This window comes from Amblyomma americanum, chromosome 5, assembly GCF_052857255.1.
Source record: "Amblyomma americanum isolate KBUSLIRL-KWMA chromosome 5, ASM5285725v1, whole genome shotgun sequence".
NCBI classification, from domain to species: Eukaryota; Metazoa; Arthropoda; class Arachnida; order Ixodida; family Ixodidae; genus Amblyomma; species Amblyomma americanum.
The window spans coordinates 55,019,216-55,039,779 of NC_135501.1; the positions used below are offsets into that span (position 1 = coordinate 55,019,216).

General features: G+C 48.8%; 2 protein-coding genes across 3 annotated transcripts in view; both read right to left on the bottom strand.

Moving 5' to 3' along the window:
• LOC144132440 (uncharacterized) overlaps positions 1 to 10,644 on the bottom strand; it is a 103,584-nt gene extending 92,940 nt beyond the window's left edge. Inside the window, exons 1-3 of the mRNA XM_077664854.1 lie at positions 9,914 to 10,644; positions 9,734 to 9,855; positions 1,896 to 2,020 (exon numbers count right to left, since the gene is read on the bottom strand). Coding sequence (XP_077520980.1) covers positions 9,956 to 10,420 — 465 coding nt within the window. The 5' untranslated portion in view covers positions 10,421 to 10,644 and the 3' untranslated portion in view covers positions 1,896 to 2,020; positions 9,734 to 9,855; positions 9,914 to 9,955. The remainder of the gene's footprint in view (positions 1 to 1,895; positions 2,021 to 9,733; positions 9,856 to 9,913) is intronic.
• Positions 1 to 16,476, bottom strand: part of LOC144132439 (uncharacterized) — a 127,777-nt gene extending 111,301 nt beyond the window's left edge. The window contains exons 1-2 of one of the 2 annotated variants that reach the window (XR_013314816.1): positions 16,230 to 16,476; positions 15,537 to 15,824 (exon numbers count right to left, since the gene is read on the bottom strand). Coding sequence is in view for 1 of the 2 variants with exons in the window: in XM_077664852.1 (XP_077520978.1) it covers positions 16,230 to 16,337 (108 nt within the window). In the remaining variant the exon portion in view is untranslated. Of the gene's footprint in view, positions 1 to 15,536; positions 15,825 to 16,229 lie in introns of those variants that run through there. The other variant, XM_077664852.1, reaches the window with a different exon arrangement.
• Between the last annotated feature and the right edge of the window lie 4,088 nt (positions 16,477 to 20,564).

Below are 20,564 nucleotides of genomic sequence, written 5' to 3' on the forward strand. Positions count from 1 at the left end.
TTAAGGAAGGCCTTTGATTCTGTCAACCAAGAAATTTTGCTTCACAAACTTCACGGGTATGGAATTCGAGGCGTTGCATCAGACCTCATAAAGAGCTATTTGTCATTAAGATACCAGTTCATAAACCTCAATGGAGAGCACTCTGAAAACTTAGAAATAAAACTAGGAGCACCTCAAGGTTCCATACTAGGTCCCACGCTCTTTTTGTTGTATATCATATCACAGATGTTAAGTACACACAAGATATAACTGTCTTTGCTGATGACACTAGTTTATTTTTTACAGGTAAACACGCAAATGACCTAGAAAAAGCAGCTAATCTTTACCTGTCTCAGCTATCTATTTGGCTCGAGGACAATACTCTGCAACTAAATACGCGTAAAACAAAGTTCGTGCTTTTCAAACCAGTCAACAAAGTTACTAAAGAAAGCCTCACACTTAAATTCAGAATGGAACACACTGAACAGGTACATTTTCAGAAATTTCTAGGTGTCTGGTTCAGTAAAGATCTATCCTGGACTGCACATATTAATCACCTTCTAACTGATCTTTCCCGTGCTGTGGGCTGTATGAGCCGTATAGCTCCACTTATCCCTCTCTGGCTTAAAAAGACCTTATATTATACGTTATTTTACTCACGGCTACTTTACGCAATATTAGCGTGGGGCACTACGACTAAAGGAAATTACGACAGGCTGCTCGTACTGCAAAAACGCGTTCTACGTCTGTTTGAGAATTATAAAGGTAGAATACGTGACCTACCAACCCAGCCACTCTTCTTAAGACATGATATATTACCGGCCAACAAAGTTTATTTCTCTAAACTGATGCAATTAATCCATAAAAAAAACTTTACACTAGATTTACAGATATATCGCCACACTATAGCTTTCGAACCCATACACATAAAACAAGAAAAGTGAGAACAAATTATGGGAGACAGGATGTTGATTATCAAGCAACAAAGTTATTTAACCATCATGAGTCCTACCTTGATATTACGCTACCATTTAAGCCCTTCAAATTACAGTACAAAGCATTCCAAATGATCACTGATGATACCTTATGTATATAGCTGCACTTATATGCCCATGCAAATTACCACTCTTGCGAAAAAGTTTTTTTTTCCATGTTTCTGACAACATGTTATCCAGCGGTTTCTTTTCTTCGCCAGTGTGCTGTCGCAGATCCTCTGATGTGCTTTCGAACGTTGCGTTAATCGACAGCCAGAATTTATGTTCATATGTACATTATATTTTATGTCTATGTGTACACCGTTTCATCAGGAGAAATCCCTGCAAATGTATTGAAGATTTGCCTGCTCCGAACTAAAGATGGGAGTCGAGGCCTTGTCAGGCTCCATGCCTTTTGCCTCGTCTTCCACTTTCAACTGAAAGGAAATAAAATGGTCTGAATCTGAATAATTCGAACGGGTCCCTGAAGGGACACCGTGTCGCTGTACGACGTGCTCGACAGGCGACAGTCCAGATGAATATTTGTCTACAGGCCTGAATCGCATATTACGTAGTCTCATGCGCCCTCTGATCTGCATGCAGAGGCAGCTGCATTGACAGTCGGCAGGTTCCCGTTGATAGGCTGCGAGGGAGTCCGGCCACGCAGTTTCATATTTTTGGAGCTTTGCCGCCAGCCCGTGGCAGAGCTTTGTTTTCCTTTGCTTACTATGTTTTCCAATTAATGAAGAATGTGAGACAATAAACTATGGTTCTATGAAGCGGAGCAACACTGCCACCACAATTTAACACCAAAGAAAGGTACCCACGACCTCTCTGAAGTCTGACCCCGGGCAAGCTAGTGGTCTAAGCTGCAAATGTATTCATGCGTTTCACAAGTGACACTCTGTTCGACAGATGCAATTGAAAGAAAGCACAGCTCACACGTTGGCGTCTTCATGGTGTTAGGAGACCTCCCTGCAAATCGCGACGCCTTTGTCGTAGCTTGATCACCCACCTTGCAGGCACTCTTTGCATTCCCAAGATGGCCACTTGTGCTTGTGTTCGATCTAAGGGAAAGGCCATACACTAGACTTTATATTATGTTCCTCATTTAGATGGAAAGAAGAGAACTTTACTCCAAACTCAGCAGGGACACGTTCAGCCAAACAACACAAATGCAAAGCCAGGCCCCTATTACCGCCATTACCACAAACATAAAACATGACATTCAAGAGCTACTAACTGAAGTCTATACCACTTGCTCCACTGCTAGCATTTCATATCATGTAGGTCAGAGTGCAGTAACACCCAAGTTTAAACCTCTAACCTGCACAGGCACTTTGAAAGATGTCGAAGCAGAGAGCTCTCAATTTCAACAACCTGCAGCTCTTGGCCCTCTGCACTAACACAGCACAATACAAATATGCCTTGGCAGAATGGCTTCACCTCCTTGCCACCAGAACAAGGAAAGATCAGAATGGAATCTGCCTACTGTAACCACTGGAAATGGAAAGGGGAAAAGCAGCTGGGGAGGATCAGGTAGCAGCAGATCTGTTGAAGGACGGAGGGGAGATCGTGCTAGAAAAACTAACCACCCTGTATACGCAATGCCTTATGACCTCAACCGTACCAGAAGCTTGGAAGAACGCTAACATTATCTTAATTCATAAGAAAGAAGACGCCAAAGACTTGAAAAATTACAGACCGATCAGCTCACTATCCGTTGCCTACAGGGTATTTACTAAGGTAATAGCTAATAGAGTCAGGGCAACAGTTGAGATCCTGTGTCGACTGCGCCAGTTGCGATCGTGTCGACTGCACCAGTTGAGTTTCCTCTTCCGGTGGCGATGAGAGGAAACTACTTGATGATGAAATCGGGGTTTCTTGATGACCCGGTGGTTCTACTCGCAAACATTCACATTACTCAAGGAAAGGAGAAGGTTAACTATTTATTTACAACATAGGTAAAAAAACGAGAAGAAACAAAGCAAGGAGAAAACTATTTACATGACTAAATCGTGGATCAGACGAATTCAGCCCCCGCTCAACCCAGAGCGCTTGGTTTTAAACCCTCTGTCTCCGCCCTTAGCGGGGACAGCAACCAAAAAGATAACAAACGACCCATCTCGCCAATCAGTGGTTAGGGAAAGGAAAATAAGGTCCGCCCACTGATCAGAGATTGGGGAAAAAGGTCTGATTAAAACATTTGGGAAGGAGGTTTCAAATAACCACACAAACAACACAAATGCGACTTCCGTTCCCCACGCCACCCACGGCACCACAGATGCTAGAAACATGTGTCGACGAGGCGATGACTCAGGTTGTTGACAGCAACAAAGAGAATACAGTCGTTAAGGGAAGTAGACAGTCGTTACAGGAATAGTGGGTTTCCGGTCACTCGGCTAATACTCAGCCGTATCTCGTGCACCCCCGAAACCTCGTCAGCCCCTTAACAACCACATGTCGACAGCTGTACTTGGTTCGCGTTTTTCCTGGCGGGTCATCCCCGTGACGGCGCGGCGTAAACGAGGACGTCCACCGTACGAAGGGGAAGCAGGGACGGGACGGGCCCCTTTGTTGGGGACTTCCGACCCCACTGGAGCGGCCTTCCTTGCGGACACAAGGCCAACGAGTTCGCGGAAAGGTCAGCGAACTCCACAGCAACCTTAGACTTTAATCAACCAAATGATCAGGCAGGCTTTCGTAAAGGATATTCCACAATAGATCATACTCACACTATCAATCAGGTGATAGAGAAATGCACAGAATATAACCAAACTCTACATATAGCCTTCATTGATTACGAGAAAGCCTTAGACTCAGTGGAAACCTCAAGTCAAACAGGCATTGCGTAATCAGGGTGTAGAAGAGCCCTATGTCAAAATACTGGAAGATATATATAGCAACTGCACAGCTACTATAGTCCTCCATAAAGTCAGCAATAAAATTCCAATAAGGAAGGGCATCAGGCAAGGAGACATGATCTCGCCAATGCTATTAACCGCATGTTTACAGGAGGTATTCCGAGGCCTGAAATGGGAACAGTTGGCAATAAGAGTAAATGGAGAATACCTAAAAAATCTGCGATTCGCTGATGTCATTGCTTTGCTGAGTTACTCAGGAGGTGAACTGCAAATCATGATCAATGAGTTAGACAGGCAGAGAAGAATGCCAAGTCTAGAAATTAACATGCAGAAAACCAAAGTAATGATCAACAGTCCAGCAGTTCATGATTGGGAGCGAGGTGCTGGAAGTGGTAAGGGAATTCGTCTACTTAGGGCAGGTAGTGACCGCTAATCCGAATCATGAGATGGAAATAACTGGAAGGATAAGAATTGGGTGGACAGCATATGGCAGGTTCTCTCAGATCATGAATGGCAGTTTACCAACATCCCTCAAGAGAAAAGTGTACAACAGCTGTACCTTACCAGTACTCACCTACGGGGCAGAAACGTGGAGGCTAACGAAAAGAGTTCAGTTTAAGTTAAGGACAACGCAGCGAGCCATGGAAAGAAAAATGATAGGTGTAACGTTAAGAGACCGGAAGCGAGCAGAATGGGTGAGGGAACAAATGCGGGTTAATGACATCCTAGTCGAAATCAAGAGGAAGAAATGGGCTTGGGCAGGGCATGTAATACAAAGGCAAGATAACCACTGGTCCTTAAGGGTAACAACGGAGCAGACTCCAAGAGAAAGTAAGTGTAACAGGGGGCGGCAGAAGGTTAGGTGGGCGGATGAGATTAAGAAGTTTGCATGGCTAGGGTTGCATGGCTAGCTCTCCAGGTTCGAAAAGCATTCGGCGCTCATTCACTGCAGCATTCAAGAGGAAGGCCATCATTTACGCCGAAGAAGCCAACAACTGTGCGGCGAGCCGCAAGTTCGACGTTTCTGAACGGTTGGTGCGGGAGTGGAGGAAGCAGCGAGACAGAATTTTCGACTGCGACTCCGAAGTGAAGAGGTTTCCGCGGGCCGAAGTCAGGATGCTTTCTGGAGCTGGAGGACAAGCTTGCAGCGTATGTCACCGAAATACGTGATCAGTCCCTTCCAGTGACATGCGAAATGATCATGCAACAAGCCCGGGTCTTCGCTGCGGAAGCAGGGATTTTCCGAACAGACTTCAAAGCCAGCAGGGCTTGGGCTTCGAAATTTATGAAGAGGGCTGGCTTCTCTTTATCGGCGTACTAGTGTATGCCAGAAGCTGCCTGCTGCTTACGAGGACAAAGTTCTCGCCTTCCATAAGCACTACTTCAAGCTCCGCGACTCGCGGCGATACCTGCTTGGCCAAATCGGCAATGCAGACCAGATTCCGTCTACTTTGACATGACGAGCAACACAACAGTGAGCATGAGAGGAGCTCACGAGGTTAAACTTCTCACGACAGGAAATGATAAACTTCGCTTCACTGTTATGCTATCATGCTTGGCAGATGGCACAAAGCCCCGACCGTACATCATCTTCAAAAGAAAAACGATGCCATTGGAAATGTTCCCGAAAGGTGTGATTGTGCGAGTGAATGAAAAAGGCTTTATGATGGACGACTTGGTTATTGATTGGTACCGTCTGGTGTGGCTTTTGAGGCCAGGGGCGCCCCTCAAAGATCTCAAACCAAACCTCCTCGTGCTGGACTCATTTCGCGGCCACCTTACCGCGAAAGTGAAGGCAGAGCTATGAAAAGAACATACAGAAATGCTGGTGATTCCCGGCGGTCTGATGGGGCAACTGCGGCTGCTAGATGCTGGCATTAACAAGCCATTCAAGGACTTGCTCTGGCATGAGTACGACGAGTGGCTGGCAGTGGAACGGCAGGAACTTACGCCAACGTGGCGCATGAGGAGAGCCTCCCTGGCGGCTGTGTGCGGGTGGGTGATTTCCGCTTGGGTGGCAGCACCACGCGATGTCGTGATAAGGTCATTTAGGAAGTGCGGGCTTTCCATGGAGGACGATGTGCTGTGGGACCACAGCGGCGACGACGACAGCAGTACAACTGAAGATAGACTCAAGTGAGGATGAATAGCCCATCTTGTGGAGAACCTGTTTCCCCCCTCCACTTCTATGTGGCACATCTTCACCATCGTGTGTCAGGACAGCACCGGCTGGGTGAGGAGGGAAGCCTCCCTCATGGGGAAGCGGAAACAGCGACGGGAGCGCCACCTTGTAGGTTACGTGGAATTCTGCGGAACCGGAGAGTGTCTTTTCGGGATCCGGCCAGCGTCATGAGCGGCTGGCGCCGCACGCTCCCGTCACCTTCCGCGGAAGGCTCTCCCCCCCATATTTCCACAATGGCAGCCCGTGTGGGATGAGGGACGACAGTCAGCTCACTTCGTGGAATGCCCGCCCGGATTTGTAACGTTAGACCTGACCCGAATTCGGAGTGGCTAGCAGGGCTAAGATGCTTTCTTGACAGCGAGATGAGCAAATAGCAGCATGAGAGAATTGCCGTGCACTCTGCTTTTGATGAACGCTTCATCGATACACTTTTGAAAGGTGAACCTACGAGGTCCGCACATGGAGAGTGAGACCGAGCCGTCCACGGAGAACAGCAAGCGAGAAGCGATTGAATGCGGAAGCCTGAAGAGTGGCCTGATTTTTCTTGCACACAGTTGTAAATATTCTCTGTTCTGTCTCTTTGGCTCTGAAAGCCAGGTGCTGTAATCAACTAATTTGCATTGCAGCCGTGATTGCAGGAAAAGCACCGGAGCGCTCCAACACTGCGGGAAGCGGTGGGCGCCGTTTCGCTCTGAAGTTGCTGGTATGGCAGCGAGCGAGTTTTGGGTCACCTAGGCAGAAAGGTATCTCCTCGTGGCATTGCGTTCTAACTTTTGTCCTTATCCCTGTGTTGGCACCGGCAAGTCAGCGAGTAGGCCTAAGGCTCTTCAGGAGCTGCCTGTAGATTTTGGGAGGAAATAGTCGTACCGTGGCACAAGCACGCGCAAACGAGTTTGCTTGTTTTATATGAACCTCACTGGAGCCGAGAAGTCTCGCTCAACAATAGAAAGCTTACTTTGTTCAAACGAAATTCATATTTTTTCACGGCTGCGAAGCGAATTGATAATTTCGCGGAACCAGAGACGCTAATGCAGTTCAAGTGAACTTAACACCGCCATGCTGGAGAGCGAACCGCGAATGTGCTTCAACCAAAGAGAGCCAGCTGCGTTCAAATGAACAGAGCGTTTGGGCGGTGCCAGATAGAATTGTTTGGCACTCGCATTGTTGCACATTTTACCAAATGGTCAGTTTGCGCGGTCTCCATTGCCTTTGTTTCAAACTTTTGGAGATCATAGGAGCGATATGCAGAGTTCGAGAGAAGCTGCCCCGGCCTGCTGTCCATTGTATGGGTCCCTGCCTGCTGCCTTGTCGCCGTGAGTCATCGAGCTGCGGAGTCTCCGGCGAGCAGTTTGCAGTGGCTACCGAGAGCGGGGGGCCAGCCCCCCATACCTTCCAACAAAGGCACATCAGCGCGAACAACACCCTTCCGGCACGCTAATTTTGGTTGCCTGTCGTGGGACAAGGACGGGTGCCCGGTGACCTTGCTGCTCATCAGATGACCCCGGCACCCCACCTGTACGAGCTTGCCTGCAGTCATCACCGCAGCGCTCGTGGACACTTCGTCGTGGGCATCCATGGATCAGTTCAACCGTAGGCCAACATTTAAGGAGGGAGAGATGTGGAGAACCTGATTCCCCTCCATTTCGACGCGACCCTACTTCATCATCGTGCATCAGGACAGCACCGGCTGGGCGAGGAGGAAAGTCTCCCTCAGCGGAAACAGCGACGGGAGCGCCACATCGTAGGTTACGTGGAATTCTGCGGAACCAGAGAGTGTCATTTCGGGATCCAGCCAGCGTCGTGAGCGGTTGGAGCTGCATGCTCTCGTTACGTTTCGCTTCCCTCATGAAGGAGACTTTCCTCCTCGCCCAGCCGCTGTCCTTACGCATGATGGTGAAGATGGGGCGCGTCGAAATGGAGGGGGGAAACACGTTCTCCACATCTATGCAATAAATTTTCATTTTTGAGCGCATCCATCGGTGTTTTTTTTTTCTCGGACATGCATGCGATTTGGGGGGGTCAACTTACATTCGAGCCAACTTTTTTTTTTTTTCGGACATGCGTTTTGGGGGGTCGACTCACATTAAAGTCAACGTACAATCATGTAAATACGATAATAAGAGTGGAGATGAGAACTAATGACAAGCTTCCCATCCCCAGTTGGAACATCCTCGCAATCCAACTGACAAGGTTTTGCCTGTGCAAACAAGCCCAACTCTGCATTAGATCTGGTCATGCCTTGAGAGCCTGGTCAAATAAAGATTGCCTGACAGGGGAGACTGGCAGTTTCAAGCTCACAGATTAAAGGCACAATCTAAATAATTACAACCTTGATAGCTGATAGTTAACTTTGATAGTTACCACATGCAATCAGGAACACAGGCAGAGAGCACTAAACATGAGGGCACGAGACAACTGAAAAACAATCCTCCAAGTGCACTTTAGCACCAGACTCCTTATGCAGAGTGACAGTCAAGACTATGTTACAAATGAGGTGTCTAGTAATAGGCAAAGAACAGTGACGGGTGTCAGAACAGCATAATATTTGTGCACCTCCACGACTACAACACACCTTGTGGCTAATGCTTTCGAATTTAATCATCTCTATTTTTTATTCCTGGAAACAAAGAGAACGTTAAAAACTTCCCCGGTTTTTAAGAACTGGTTCAAGAGCTTGCAGGTTTGTGGTGTGTGCAATTGTGACATATGGCAGCAGGAGAGAAATCTGCTCCATACAAAGGCCTTTCACTGACCTGTATTCAATCCCTGAACTCAAGTCAATCAGCCATCACAATAAACAAGGCCAAGCCCACAACAACAAAGCACAGCAGATGAAAGCAAATGGACTTCACAGGCACTTGTGAAATATCTAGTCACTGCACAAAGCATAATCACGTGAACTAGTTATACCTGAGGCATGCTATTTTGCGCTGGAAAATGCAAGGTTTACCCTCACACGATACCAACCAATACTTTGAAAGCACTTCCATCTTCAATAGGTGCATACCTGCTGAATCACGAATCAGTGGTCATACCCTGGAATGCTGAACTAAGAGCACCCTAATTAAAAGAACTCGTTATGCTTACTGGATGCAGCAGCTCAACCATGCACAGTAAAAGAAATCTTTGGACAGGTATGCTAGCTGTCAGTGTCTACTTGACATTATGCCAAAAGAATGGTGCTTCCTACTTATTGAGGTTCACCGTTGCTTCCCATCGAGGTTTGTAGCAAATATGTACTACCAGGGACAAAAGTGGTATACTCCACGCAGTGGGAGCCGGAGCAACGAAAAACTGCACCATAACGCCATCTAAAAAGCGAAACATTGAAACGAGTCAAGCGACATGCCTGCAGATAATAAAGGGCTCCCACTGGCTGTCTCGATCCCAGATGATGCCTGTAGATGGCATTACGATGCAGTTTTCCATTGTAGTAGTACTAGTAGTAGTAGTAAGTGGTCGAATAGAAGAGGAAAGGAAACGTGCACGGGCCTGTGACTGATGTGTTGTCACCACCACCACTGCCGGCGTGCAGAGAGGGAGGAGGAGAATAGGTAGAGAGTGAGAAGATGAGAAAAGATGAGAAAGAGTATAGAGACGCCGGAGGCGCCGTCGTAGCGGTTAGCTGCCTTGGGCTAGCAATAGCCGTCCAGGCGCGTGTCCTCCTGGAAGGTAAGGAGAGACCGGAGGGCCTTGGAAACTTTGGGGCCAGTGGGGAAGAAGAGGGCACTTGCCGTGTCCAATGGTAGACCCAGGTCCCTGCAGCTGGAAGCCAGATTTGCCTGGTGGACGGCAAAGGCAGGGCATTTGCAGCGATGGCCTGTTGTCTCCTCCCAGTGGCCGCAGCAGGGGCAGTCTGCAGTGGATACATAACCTTTTCGATAGAGCCTAGCTCCGGTCCATGAGCAGCCAACCTGGAGCCGGAGGAAGGGGGACCTCTGCCGTCTAGGGATCCCCTAGTCCGGCAGGAGTTGTGCAGGTGTCCTTTGGGCAACCCTGGGGTCGGGGTGTTCCAGTAGAAGCTGCCGCTCTGTGATGGCTCTGGCAGCATCCAGGGGCACAACTGCAGTGGAACAGCGTGTAGAGGCTCCATGAGCTGCCTTGGCCAGGGCATCAGCAGCCTCATTGCCCGGGACTCCGACGTGGCAGGGGATCCAGGCAAGGGAGATGGAGCAGCTGCAGGAGTAGATGCCGTTGAGCCTGGCGGCCAGCTTGCGAACAATGGCGAGCCGGCCCTGTGGCTCTTGCAGGAGCTGGAGGGCCACCCCGTTGTCACTAAGGATGGCTACGGACTGCACCGCGGAATCGGAGTCCGCCAACTCTGCTGTGGTGGAACTGGCCACGAACAGAAGCCTGGCCTGCCAGCTCTCTCCCAATGAAGGGGCAATGCAGGCAGCTGCAGCAGATGGGCAGGCCCCCATGAGGACCAACCTGTCCGTGAACAGCTACGTGCAGCCAGCCAAGTCCTCCTCCAGGGTCGCCGCTGCTTCCTGCCGGAGGCCAACTGCTGGGGTGAGGCGCTTTAGTTTGGTACCCCGTGGTGGCACGAGCACCCAGAACCGGTAGCCCCATTGCTCCGGCTCCCGCTGCGTGGAGTATACCACTTTTGTCCCCAATAGTACATTTGGTGATATCGCATCTTTCATGGCACGTCTGTATGCCATCAAACAAACGAGTGCTCTGCAACGCTAGAGAAGCAAATATCACCAGCATTTACTGGCACAATCAACAATCAGAGAAAAGAAAGTGAACACAAACACAAGCAGAAGGAAGCATGTAAACACGAGGCAGTGGTAAAGGAAACAAAACTGTGATATGGTGGCTCTGCGCATTAGGTTAGTTTTCAAGGAACACCTGTCAACATCTACGACGTGGGCTTGGCCTGTTAACTTGAGCGAATTGAAACATCAGCCTTTCCGAGATCAGCAAATATAGATATGTGAGCTCAGCACACTTCATTCTCCTAAAGCTTGCGAACCTGGTTGGCGAACCAGGCAGAAGGTACTCGACCTTTTCCAGCATCTAAAAAGCGACTTATTACAGTAAACATCCAATTTTTTGGATTCTCTTGGGACCGTAAAAACGACCGAAAAATCAGGCAGTTCGGAAAATCAAATTTAAAAAAAATCACGACTTATTATCAATATGCCGGAGAAAGGCGTCAGTTGTATTGCACACATTCTAAAGTTCCTCATGACTAAATTTTGCCACGCGATATGTGCACAGACGATGGGCAGCAGCTGCTTACACGAGTTCGGCCTGGCTGTGCTGCCCTCGACCTGTCGCCGATGAACGCACGGGTTGGGACAAAATCTAAACGGGAAAGTGAACATGCCGCTGCGGGAACTGCATAGCGCCCGAAGTACAATGGGCCCCGAACGAGAACGCAGTGATGGCGGAACAATTAAGAATCGAGAAACAGCCGAAGCAAGCGCTCTGTCGGCATTGGCCTTCATCATTAGGCCTAGCAACTAGAGCCAAAATCGCCATCGTATCTGGCGATACCACTCTGCGGTGGCTTGCGTATAATGAGAGGCGTCTTGCCTGTCATCAAAACACCAGTTGTTTACGGTTTTGAGATAGAAAAGTCAGGGTTTCGGTGCCTTTTGCCGCGAGTACGCTGACCTCACTTTGAAATGCACCACCATTTCCTCCCGCGCTCACCGTCTCCGTGAAGCCATACGCTTTGCTGCTGCCTCTTTCCCTATTCAGGACAAAATACTCGGCACTGATGAGTTCCGCGAACTCTGGCTACTGTTCAACACATTCAAGAACAGTACGAATTCGAAACCCCGCGGGCGCAATGTGCAGACTCGCGCAGAATTTCAGCATCGCAAGTTAAGAGGCTCCCTTTAGGTTTGAATTCTGTTTTCTTTGATCAAGTTTTCAATCTCTCCTGCAGTTTGAATTAATGAGCTCCCACTGTACGCATTATATGGCGGCTTGGGCACTGGTGGTGAGTGCAAACGAGGTCCAAAAAATCGAGCAGGGCTGAAAATGAATCAGTGGCTTGTAAGTGGGCACTCATTAATTAAGGGCAAGGTAGAGCAACGCCCACAATTTTAGTGCAAAGAGGAGAACAAAAAGTGGAAGTTTCTTTTTTTCCCCATTTGAAAATGACGATGGTGATTCGATTTTAATGGCACAATGCCAGCTTGGCCAAAGTGCAATGGAACTAACACATTATTTGGCCCACACAAGGTACACTCCAAGGCCCATTTTACGAAGCATTTCACTCCTACAAAAGCCGAGCACCAGGCCAGGGTTAAGATAGCACCCAGAAACACTGGGGATCAAATTCCACACCTCCTATACATCAGCGGATGCTCCAACCACTAGGGCACTGTTGTAAATTAGAGTAAGAAAATTCCCTTCGAAATTTCAGGTACTGTTACCATTTCTCGCTCCCACTCTTGTCTATGAACACTGTACTATCTTTCTATGTTGCAACATTTCTACAACTTGTAGTCTGCACTGCTACGAAGGCAACATGTAAATGAACAAAATCAACTTGCCTCTCAATATGGTAGTAGCACATGGACATTTACTGTCACCAGGTCCGATGCCGAGGTAGGTCTCCAAACTAAGTAAGAGCCTACAGACAGGCACCATTACAATGAAAGAGTCAGAAACTAAGCGACAGATGTAACAAAATAAAATTCCTGCTGAAAAAAAAAATCTATTTCTGGCTCCCCTTCAACTACACCATCACTTCACCAATCGTCACATGCGTATGAAAACACTAGATACGAGTTTCGAGAAAAGGCGCAAACGACTTTGCGTTCCCAGAGCACTAAGGAAGGGTGGGTTGTAAGCCACGCAGTGGAAATTCCCACGCTGACCTTCAACGGTTACAGCATTTGACAAAAGTTTTTAAATTCTGATAATGGTGAATGCCCCACACACTTCGGAACAAAGAATTCTGGCCCCCAGCGCGGGAGAAATCGAAAATCAGTGGCCGAAGGAATGACATTCAAGAGCTGAATCATACCAAGTGTAATACAGCAGAAGCCGCGAACGTTGTATTAACGCACGCACGGCGAGCTCCTCTTCATGCCAACATGATAACACTTATGAAGCATCACCTATTTTGCAAATCCTCTCTCTAAATAGCATTTTGACGCTAATATTGATTGCATTGGATAGCATCCGAGGCAGCGTATACAACTCCCGTTATCGAATGCCCACATTGGCAGAATAAGCACCGCGCGCCAGCGGTTTAAGCAAGGGAAGACGCAACACAAACACAAGGTAAGAGTGAGCCTGTCAGTTACCCTAGACTGGATTGAGAAACTTCATTTATGATTTATGGGGGTTTAACGTCCCAAAGCGACTCAGGCTATGAGGGACGCCGTAGTGGAGGGCTCCGGAAATTTCGACCACCTGGAGTTCTTAACGCGCACCGACATCGCACAGTACATACACGGGTCTCTAGAATTTCGCCTCTGTCGAAATTCCACCGGCGCGGCCGGGATCGAACCCACATCTTTCGGGTCAGCAGCCGAGCGCCATAACCACTGAGCCAGCGCGGCGGCTGTATTGAGAAACTGTCAAATATACAAGTTACTAAAAGCTGACACCTCGGTCCGTGAGCACAACAATCCCTCTGGCCAAGCCCCGCGACGAACAGACACAGGGCCAACACGCAACTGAACGAATACAATGCACAATCCCGAATCCGCAAAATCCAAACCTACGTAACTAGTCCAAACCCCGCACAGACAATTTGACTTCCGCAGTGATCCATCAGTGTTTGGGCCCACTGATCGTATCCATCTTTAATCAGGTTGGCTGAGGGCAGGGACTTTCTGAAATCCTGCCAGTCTGGGAGTCGAGCTTGTGTGAGGGGCTTTTTGAGGGGCTGCGTGTGAATAAGTGTGTTAATGATGCAGTGGTCACTGCCTAGTGTATCTTCCGTGTTGTTCCATTCCACGTGCTGGATGTGTTTGGAAAGTGTGAGATCAGGACACGTGTCCCGAGTCACAGAGTTTCCCATTCGTGTGGGATGCGCTGGGTTGGTCTGGAGGGTGATGCCTAGCGTAGAGATAAGCTCTGATAGCTTTCTACCTCGCGCCTCCCCCTTTTTGTAGCCCCATAATTGGCTGGGGGCATTGAAATCTCCCACAATCAAAAATGTGTCCCGACCCGCTATCTTCAGTGCCCTGCTGAAGATATCTGGGAAAGTAATATGTTTGAGCTTGGGCGGACAGTATATGTTCAATATGTTTACAGGGGGGTCAGAGCGTCGCAGAGGTAACACGGTGACCATAGTGTAAGAGTATGTTATCTCTATGTCGAGGTCTACCTCCTGTGCTGTGTACGACTTATGTACAAGAATACAGGTGGATGGGTCCCTCTGAAAAGTGTTGTATCCAGAAATTTTGGCCGATGCCCCAGGTTCTTGAAGCGCGACAATGGCGGCATGAAAGTCCAATGTTTCAAGGTAAAGGCGTAGGTGTGCTCGTTTCGCGCGGTCGCGAAAGCCTCTACAATTCCATTGTATGATGGCCAAAGGTTCCTGTTTTATTTTACGAGGTGTCCTCTTGGTGCCCTGAGCCATGATGAAGGCTAGAGGCTGGCTGGCTCACCCCACCCACTGCGCTGGTGCCCTGCATGGTAGCGAGGGGGTTATCCTGATTTTCTTCAATAGTTTCGCGGAAAATTTTGGATGGCCGGCCTACTTCCCTTACGGGTCCTGCCCACCTAAGCAATTTTGGGTTAGCCTGTATCCAGGCTTTAATGTTTTGTGTGACTTGCTGCGTAACGGACACAGTCAATTGCTGTGTAATGGTAGTTACCAGCTGCTGCATTTGTGTTTGGATGACTTGTGTAATAATCGCTGGCAGTTGGGTCATGTGATCAGCCACATTTTGCTCAATAGCCGTCATGCGGCTTTCCAGATTTGCAGTGAGCGGAGCACCTGACAACGGAGCGACGCTCGAGCACTCAGACGCCGATTCATCAGCGTCCTCCATTGTTTCCGATGGAGGTGGCTCTGCCCTAGCGTTTTATAGTGCGTTCAATTTGGATTCTAATAATTGGTTATAATAATTGATTTTTTTGGGGCGGAAAGGAAATGGCGCAGTATCTGTCTCATATATCGTTGGACACCTGAACCGTGCCGTAAGGGAAGGGATAAAAGAGGGAGTGAAAGATGAAAGGAAAAATGAGGTCCCGTAGTGGAGGGCTCCGGAATAATTTCGACCACCTGGGGATCTTTAACGTGCACTGACATCGCACAGCACACGGGCGCCTTAGCGTTTTTCCTCCATAAAAACGCAGCCGCCGCGGTCGGGTTCGAACCCGGGAACTCCGGATCAGTAGTCGGGCACCTTAACCGCTGAGCCACCGCGGCGGGTGGATTCTAACTGCGCATTCTGGTTTTGGAGAAACGCTCAAGTTCTCAGCTCAAGTTCGGGGGGGGGGGGGGGGGAAGGGGGGGGAGAGGAAATAGAGGCGGCGCCCGCCCAGCTGCTTACCTTTGATGTTGAAGTTGGGCTGTTGCCAGGGGGGGGGGGGGGGGGGGGGGGGGGGGGAATCCCCGGCTTGGAAAGCTGGCGGCTTGTCACCGGTCCCGAATTTCGCCTTTTTGGAAGTGGGAGGTGGTTGTTTCCTGCTGCCTTGTTTCCCAGCCGCTTGGCCGGACTTGCCCGTCTTGTTCCCAGGGGACTTGCTTGACTTGTTTGGTTGCTCCCCTTGGTGCTGCTGGGCTACCGGTTTCGATCGCTGGAGACGCCTAAACTTGCCCTTGCAGTCAGCGGAGCCAGTCAGGTGGGCTTGCCCGCAGATCATGCAGCATGGGGTAAAGTCATGTTCGTTAAGACCCTGCGAGGAGGCGCCCACATGTTGCCCGCAAAATCCACATCTTCCGATGTCCGGGTGTGGCAGTTGTCAACCCGGTGGCCGGTGGACCCGCAGCGGAAGCATGCAGGGATAATAATAATAATTGGTTTTTTGGGGAAAGGAAATGGCGCAGTATCTGTCTCATATATCGTTGGACACCTGAACCGCGCCGTAAGGGAAGGGATAAAGGAGGGAGCGAAAGAAGAAAGGAAGAAATAGGTGCCGTAGTGGATGGCTCCGGAATAATTTCGACCACCTGGGGATCTCTAACGTGCACTGACATCGCACAGCACACGGGCGCCTTAGCGTTTTTCCTCCATAAAAACGCAGCCGCCGCGGTCGGGTTCAGTTAGGAACCCCAACAAATGCGGTGTGGACGGGGCTCACCTGCTCACGCGAACTCGGCGCTTCGGACGACCGACGCGCGTGATGCAGCGGTCTGGCATCACGCGCGAATGAAGAGTAAGCGAAGAGACGAAGTCGCAAGACGGGCATTACAACGTTCCAATTCGGCCTGACTTATTAATCGTGCCGAATCATGCTGTCACTTGGGCATATACAATATGTTGAAACGTTGAAAACAACAGCCAAGAACAGGACAAAAGCAGCGCGCCAACATGCCTGGCTTCGGCTGGCTTGAAAGCTCCCTGCAGTGCTGCCAACCTCGAAAGCCACTTCTCCCCCAAATTTTCACTCAAACTTCCCTAGATTTCCCTAGATCCGAAAATTAATATTCAGGCATGGAAAAAAGGTGCGTAGTTGAATTGTGAACTCTTTTATTTCGCAGAGACCCTCTTACCACACTTTGGCAGCAACTTTGAATACAATAACACATTGATTTCCCATGCAAACTCGCGTACCACGTGATCACGGGTAAGGAAAACATTAGTTAATACCAAAACCTAATAAATCCTGGCCTAAGCCCTGAAATGAATGAAAATCTCGCAGTGAACACTTACGCTCACCGGCTGCAGTCAAAGAGCGAGAGAAATCCACTTTGTGCCCAAATGTGGGCGTGAAGAACAAACAAACGCTAAAACGTAGGACACGTCATTCGGTTGGCATCCCGACTGAGTTTCACTCCTGTATATACATTTCTTTTTTTCATGAGGCCAATTAAGCGTTCGTTCACTGCAAAGTCATAACAGTTGGCCCCTCCTAGAACCCGCTTGGTGTGAAGCGTAGCTGCCAGGGTTTGCGTCACCAAGCTGTTTCTGGTCTTTGTTTTCATCAGGTTGATCAGACAGAAAACTCTCTCCACTGTTGCACTGAAGTGCGGCAAACAGAGAAGCTTGTAGACGAAGTCGCTCAAGAGAGGGAACATTGGGCTCCCGTCTCCTTGCCTGGCGTTTCTCACTCGTTTCCAAAAGCGTTGAACGCTCGCATCTGCCGGCAGGTCCATTTCTGTATTGCGGAGCAGTCTCCATTCTGCGTCAATTTTGTTCATTTCTCTTTCTGGCACCAGAGAAGGAAATGAGGTGGCAAGTGGGGCTATTGAATAAGTCCGCTTTTCGATGACAACTTGCGGGTCAATTGCCTCCAGTCTCTTCATCTGGACGTTGTCCAATGGGAATCTGGTTAATATCTGGCTTGCCGTACCTCGTACCTCCTCCCGGCCCGACCACGCCACCTCGATCCAAACAACGCTTTCCCCTCGTGCACATGGCGCATAGCCAGATTCTCAAAATCAAGGTGGTGAAGAAACAGTGAATAAGGAACCGATTCACATCGAAAAATAAAAAGGTCCATGCGGAAAGTAAAATTTCCCTAGATTACAACAAAAATCCCTTTTCCCCTAAACAACGTTCAAATTCCCTAGATTTAGGGGAAAATCCCTAGGGTTGGCAGCACTGGCTCTCTGTGACCGAGGCAGCCGAGGCGGAAAGCCAAGCTGTGACGGAAAGCCAAGCCAAATCGTTATTTCGACCAGAGAGCGGAAATTTTATCCAGCAGGCCTTCAGGATGGACAACTGCTTGCCTTTTCTTTTTCAACTTCTGGTCGTAATAATAATAATAATAATTGGTTTTGGGGGGGAAAGGAAATGGCGCAGTATCTGTCTCATATATCGTAATAACGAAAGCGTTATTTTCACCCATGGATTATAGATTGGCTTGGCGTCATTTGTGATTTGTGGATCGCGGTCGTGCGGGCGCGGGCGTTTTGCATCGCTTGCTTGTTTGGTCGGCCTCTGGATGCTCTGGACGTGTGGTGTGGCACATTCGTTGTGAAAGGACGCTTGTGTGGTTTGCGTGCTCGCACTTGTGTAGTGCATGTGCCTTCGAAGGCGCTCCAGAAAAATGAAAGTCTTTTCGAAGCTTTCTCAGGAAAATCTTGTCGTAATTGACCGTATGAAAATACGCTTTCATTTCGCGTAATATATGGGTTGTTCGAGTGGGCATATGTGCGCTCATCCGTTCCGAGCTTTCGTCTTGATTTGCGCACAGTATAGGCAAGTTAGTAATGTGAATTCTTTACAACGTGTGGCAATGGTCAGAAATAGGATCAGGCACGGTGGTTCTGCAGTCCCCGAGGCATCCGTCGGTCGGAGCGAGCAGCGGTCCCATACGTACGGTACAGGGTCGTCCACCCTGAACACGCGAGTGCGTGGCTGCACTCTCTGAAAGGCCACTGCGTCCGACACGGCCATTCATCGCAGTCGAGTGGCGCAGAAGTTGGACCTGGGCGTGGCGCTTCGTGTCATCTGCCACTTCGCTTCGATGCGCGGCCGTGTCGGACGCAGTGGCCCTCCACAGAGCGCAACCAAGCGCTCGCGTTACGACAAGAAGGCTGCTAGTGCACGTCGACAGGACCAGATCGTATTCCGATTATGTTAATTAAGAAGTTAGGACCAAAATCCAAGCAAACATTAATAGAGTTAGTGAACAAAATGACAGTGGATGAATGGCGATCAAGCAGAATGAACTTGATATATAGGGGAAAAGGGGACAAAGCTGACATAAGCAAATACTGTCCCATAGCAGTGAAGTGTGTGGTTTATAAAGTGGTGATGCAGATTATAAAGGACAGACTGCAGGCTTGGGTGGAGAACGAGGGGGTGCTAGGGGAGCTACACAATGGGTTCCGGAAACAGAGGAGGTTGGAGCTAGGACAATGTTTTCATTGACACATTATATAGAGATTGCTGAAAAGGAACACAGGCCCCAATGGCTAGCATTTCTGGATATCAGGCGAGCCTACGGCAACGTTATTCAAGATGATTTGTGGGAAACACTGGGCACATCCTATGGCGATCAAGTAGAATGAACACGATATATAAGGGAAAGGGGGACAAAGCTGACATAAGCAAATACCGTCCTCCAGAAACGCACTGCGACGAGTCTCGGTTAGCCTGAGCAGCTGTCTGTGGAAGGTATTTAGCAATGAAGAGGGAGCATGCCTGGAGCGTGCGAAGGTGTTGTACGCGCGCGCTTCTTCGCTGTTATCGCGGTGGCCGCATTAAAAATCCCATAGAATCATCGCTGTATTGGAATCTAGAAATTCTGTATTTTAAGGTGCAGGCTACAAGAATAAAGCGGATGGCAGAAACAAAATTGTCGGAGCGAACCCGCGTAAGCGCATTTCGTACAGCGCTGTTTGTGCAGGCTGCCGCGGCATAGTTTCGTGTTTGTGCTGTCGTTCGCGCTAGCGTCGCATCGTCAACGTAACTGTGCCAACAGACGCACAAAAAAATCACATGGTCTGTAAGTGTGCTGGCGTTGGCCTGGATGCTTCCATAAGTCGCCGAACGCAGCGGCGAACAAGTGCCTATATAGAGCACGTGTATAGTATCGCTTTTTCTGGCCGGCATCGCCATTACGCGCGCATTGAATGAATTCCGGGACGGTATAAACTACCATCGTGAGATGACTTTCGCGACGTACGACAAGGGAATTATGCAACAATGGCATTATGTAACAGATATAGGCGATCGAGTTTCAGTTGTAGGGGCTTCTGTGGCAGCTGGACTACCTGGCTCATATGGAAAAAAAAAACGTACCGGGAAAAACTCAGCAACCGCGAACGTAGCAGCGGGTTCTACTAGATGTTTGTTTTGCAAAGGGAAAATTTAATCCTGCCTCTTTTCACTGCGAGGGCCAGAAGCGCCAGATGCGGAATTCCATCTCATATCGATATCACCGTTTCGCTGTGCCGCATGCAAGCACTATGATCAGTACGTTTAGTGGTAAAATTACCTTTTATGCGCGATCCTTCTTCAAACACACGCTCACACAGTGAATTCTCGTTGTTTTGTGCTCGCTTTTATAGCTCAAAGTTTTGGTCAATCTATTGGAAGTGAATTAAGAGCGCCAAGAGTGAACACGTGTGCGCGGCGATGGTTCTGTAGCCGTGCTCCCTTTGAGCAGTCTTGTATATAAATTTGTCGCTATAATAAAATTTTGAGATTTTCGACGTCTTTTGAAGATGAAGACAATATATCCAACGATAATTACGTTTAGAGACAAATTGTGCGCACACCATGGGTGGGAAATATATATTATATGGCCACGTACCAATGGTCAGGCATTCGACGCCTTGATACTTCAAACTATTAAGTGACGGAAAATTTGTTCAAACTATGCTGATTAGAAACAAAGGGTAAGGGGACCGAAAAATAGTTCTTTACGCAGAGTTCGGAATAAAGAGAGCCCGACCAGAGGGGTTGGTACGGGTCTTTTCATTCTTATGCGACCGCTCATCAGCACTGTCAGCGGCGCCTCATA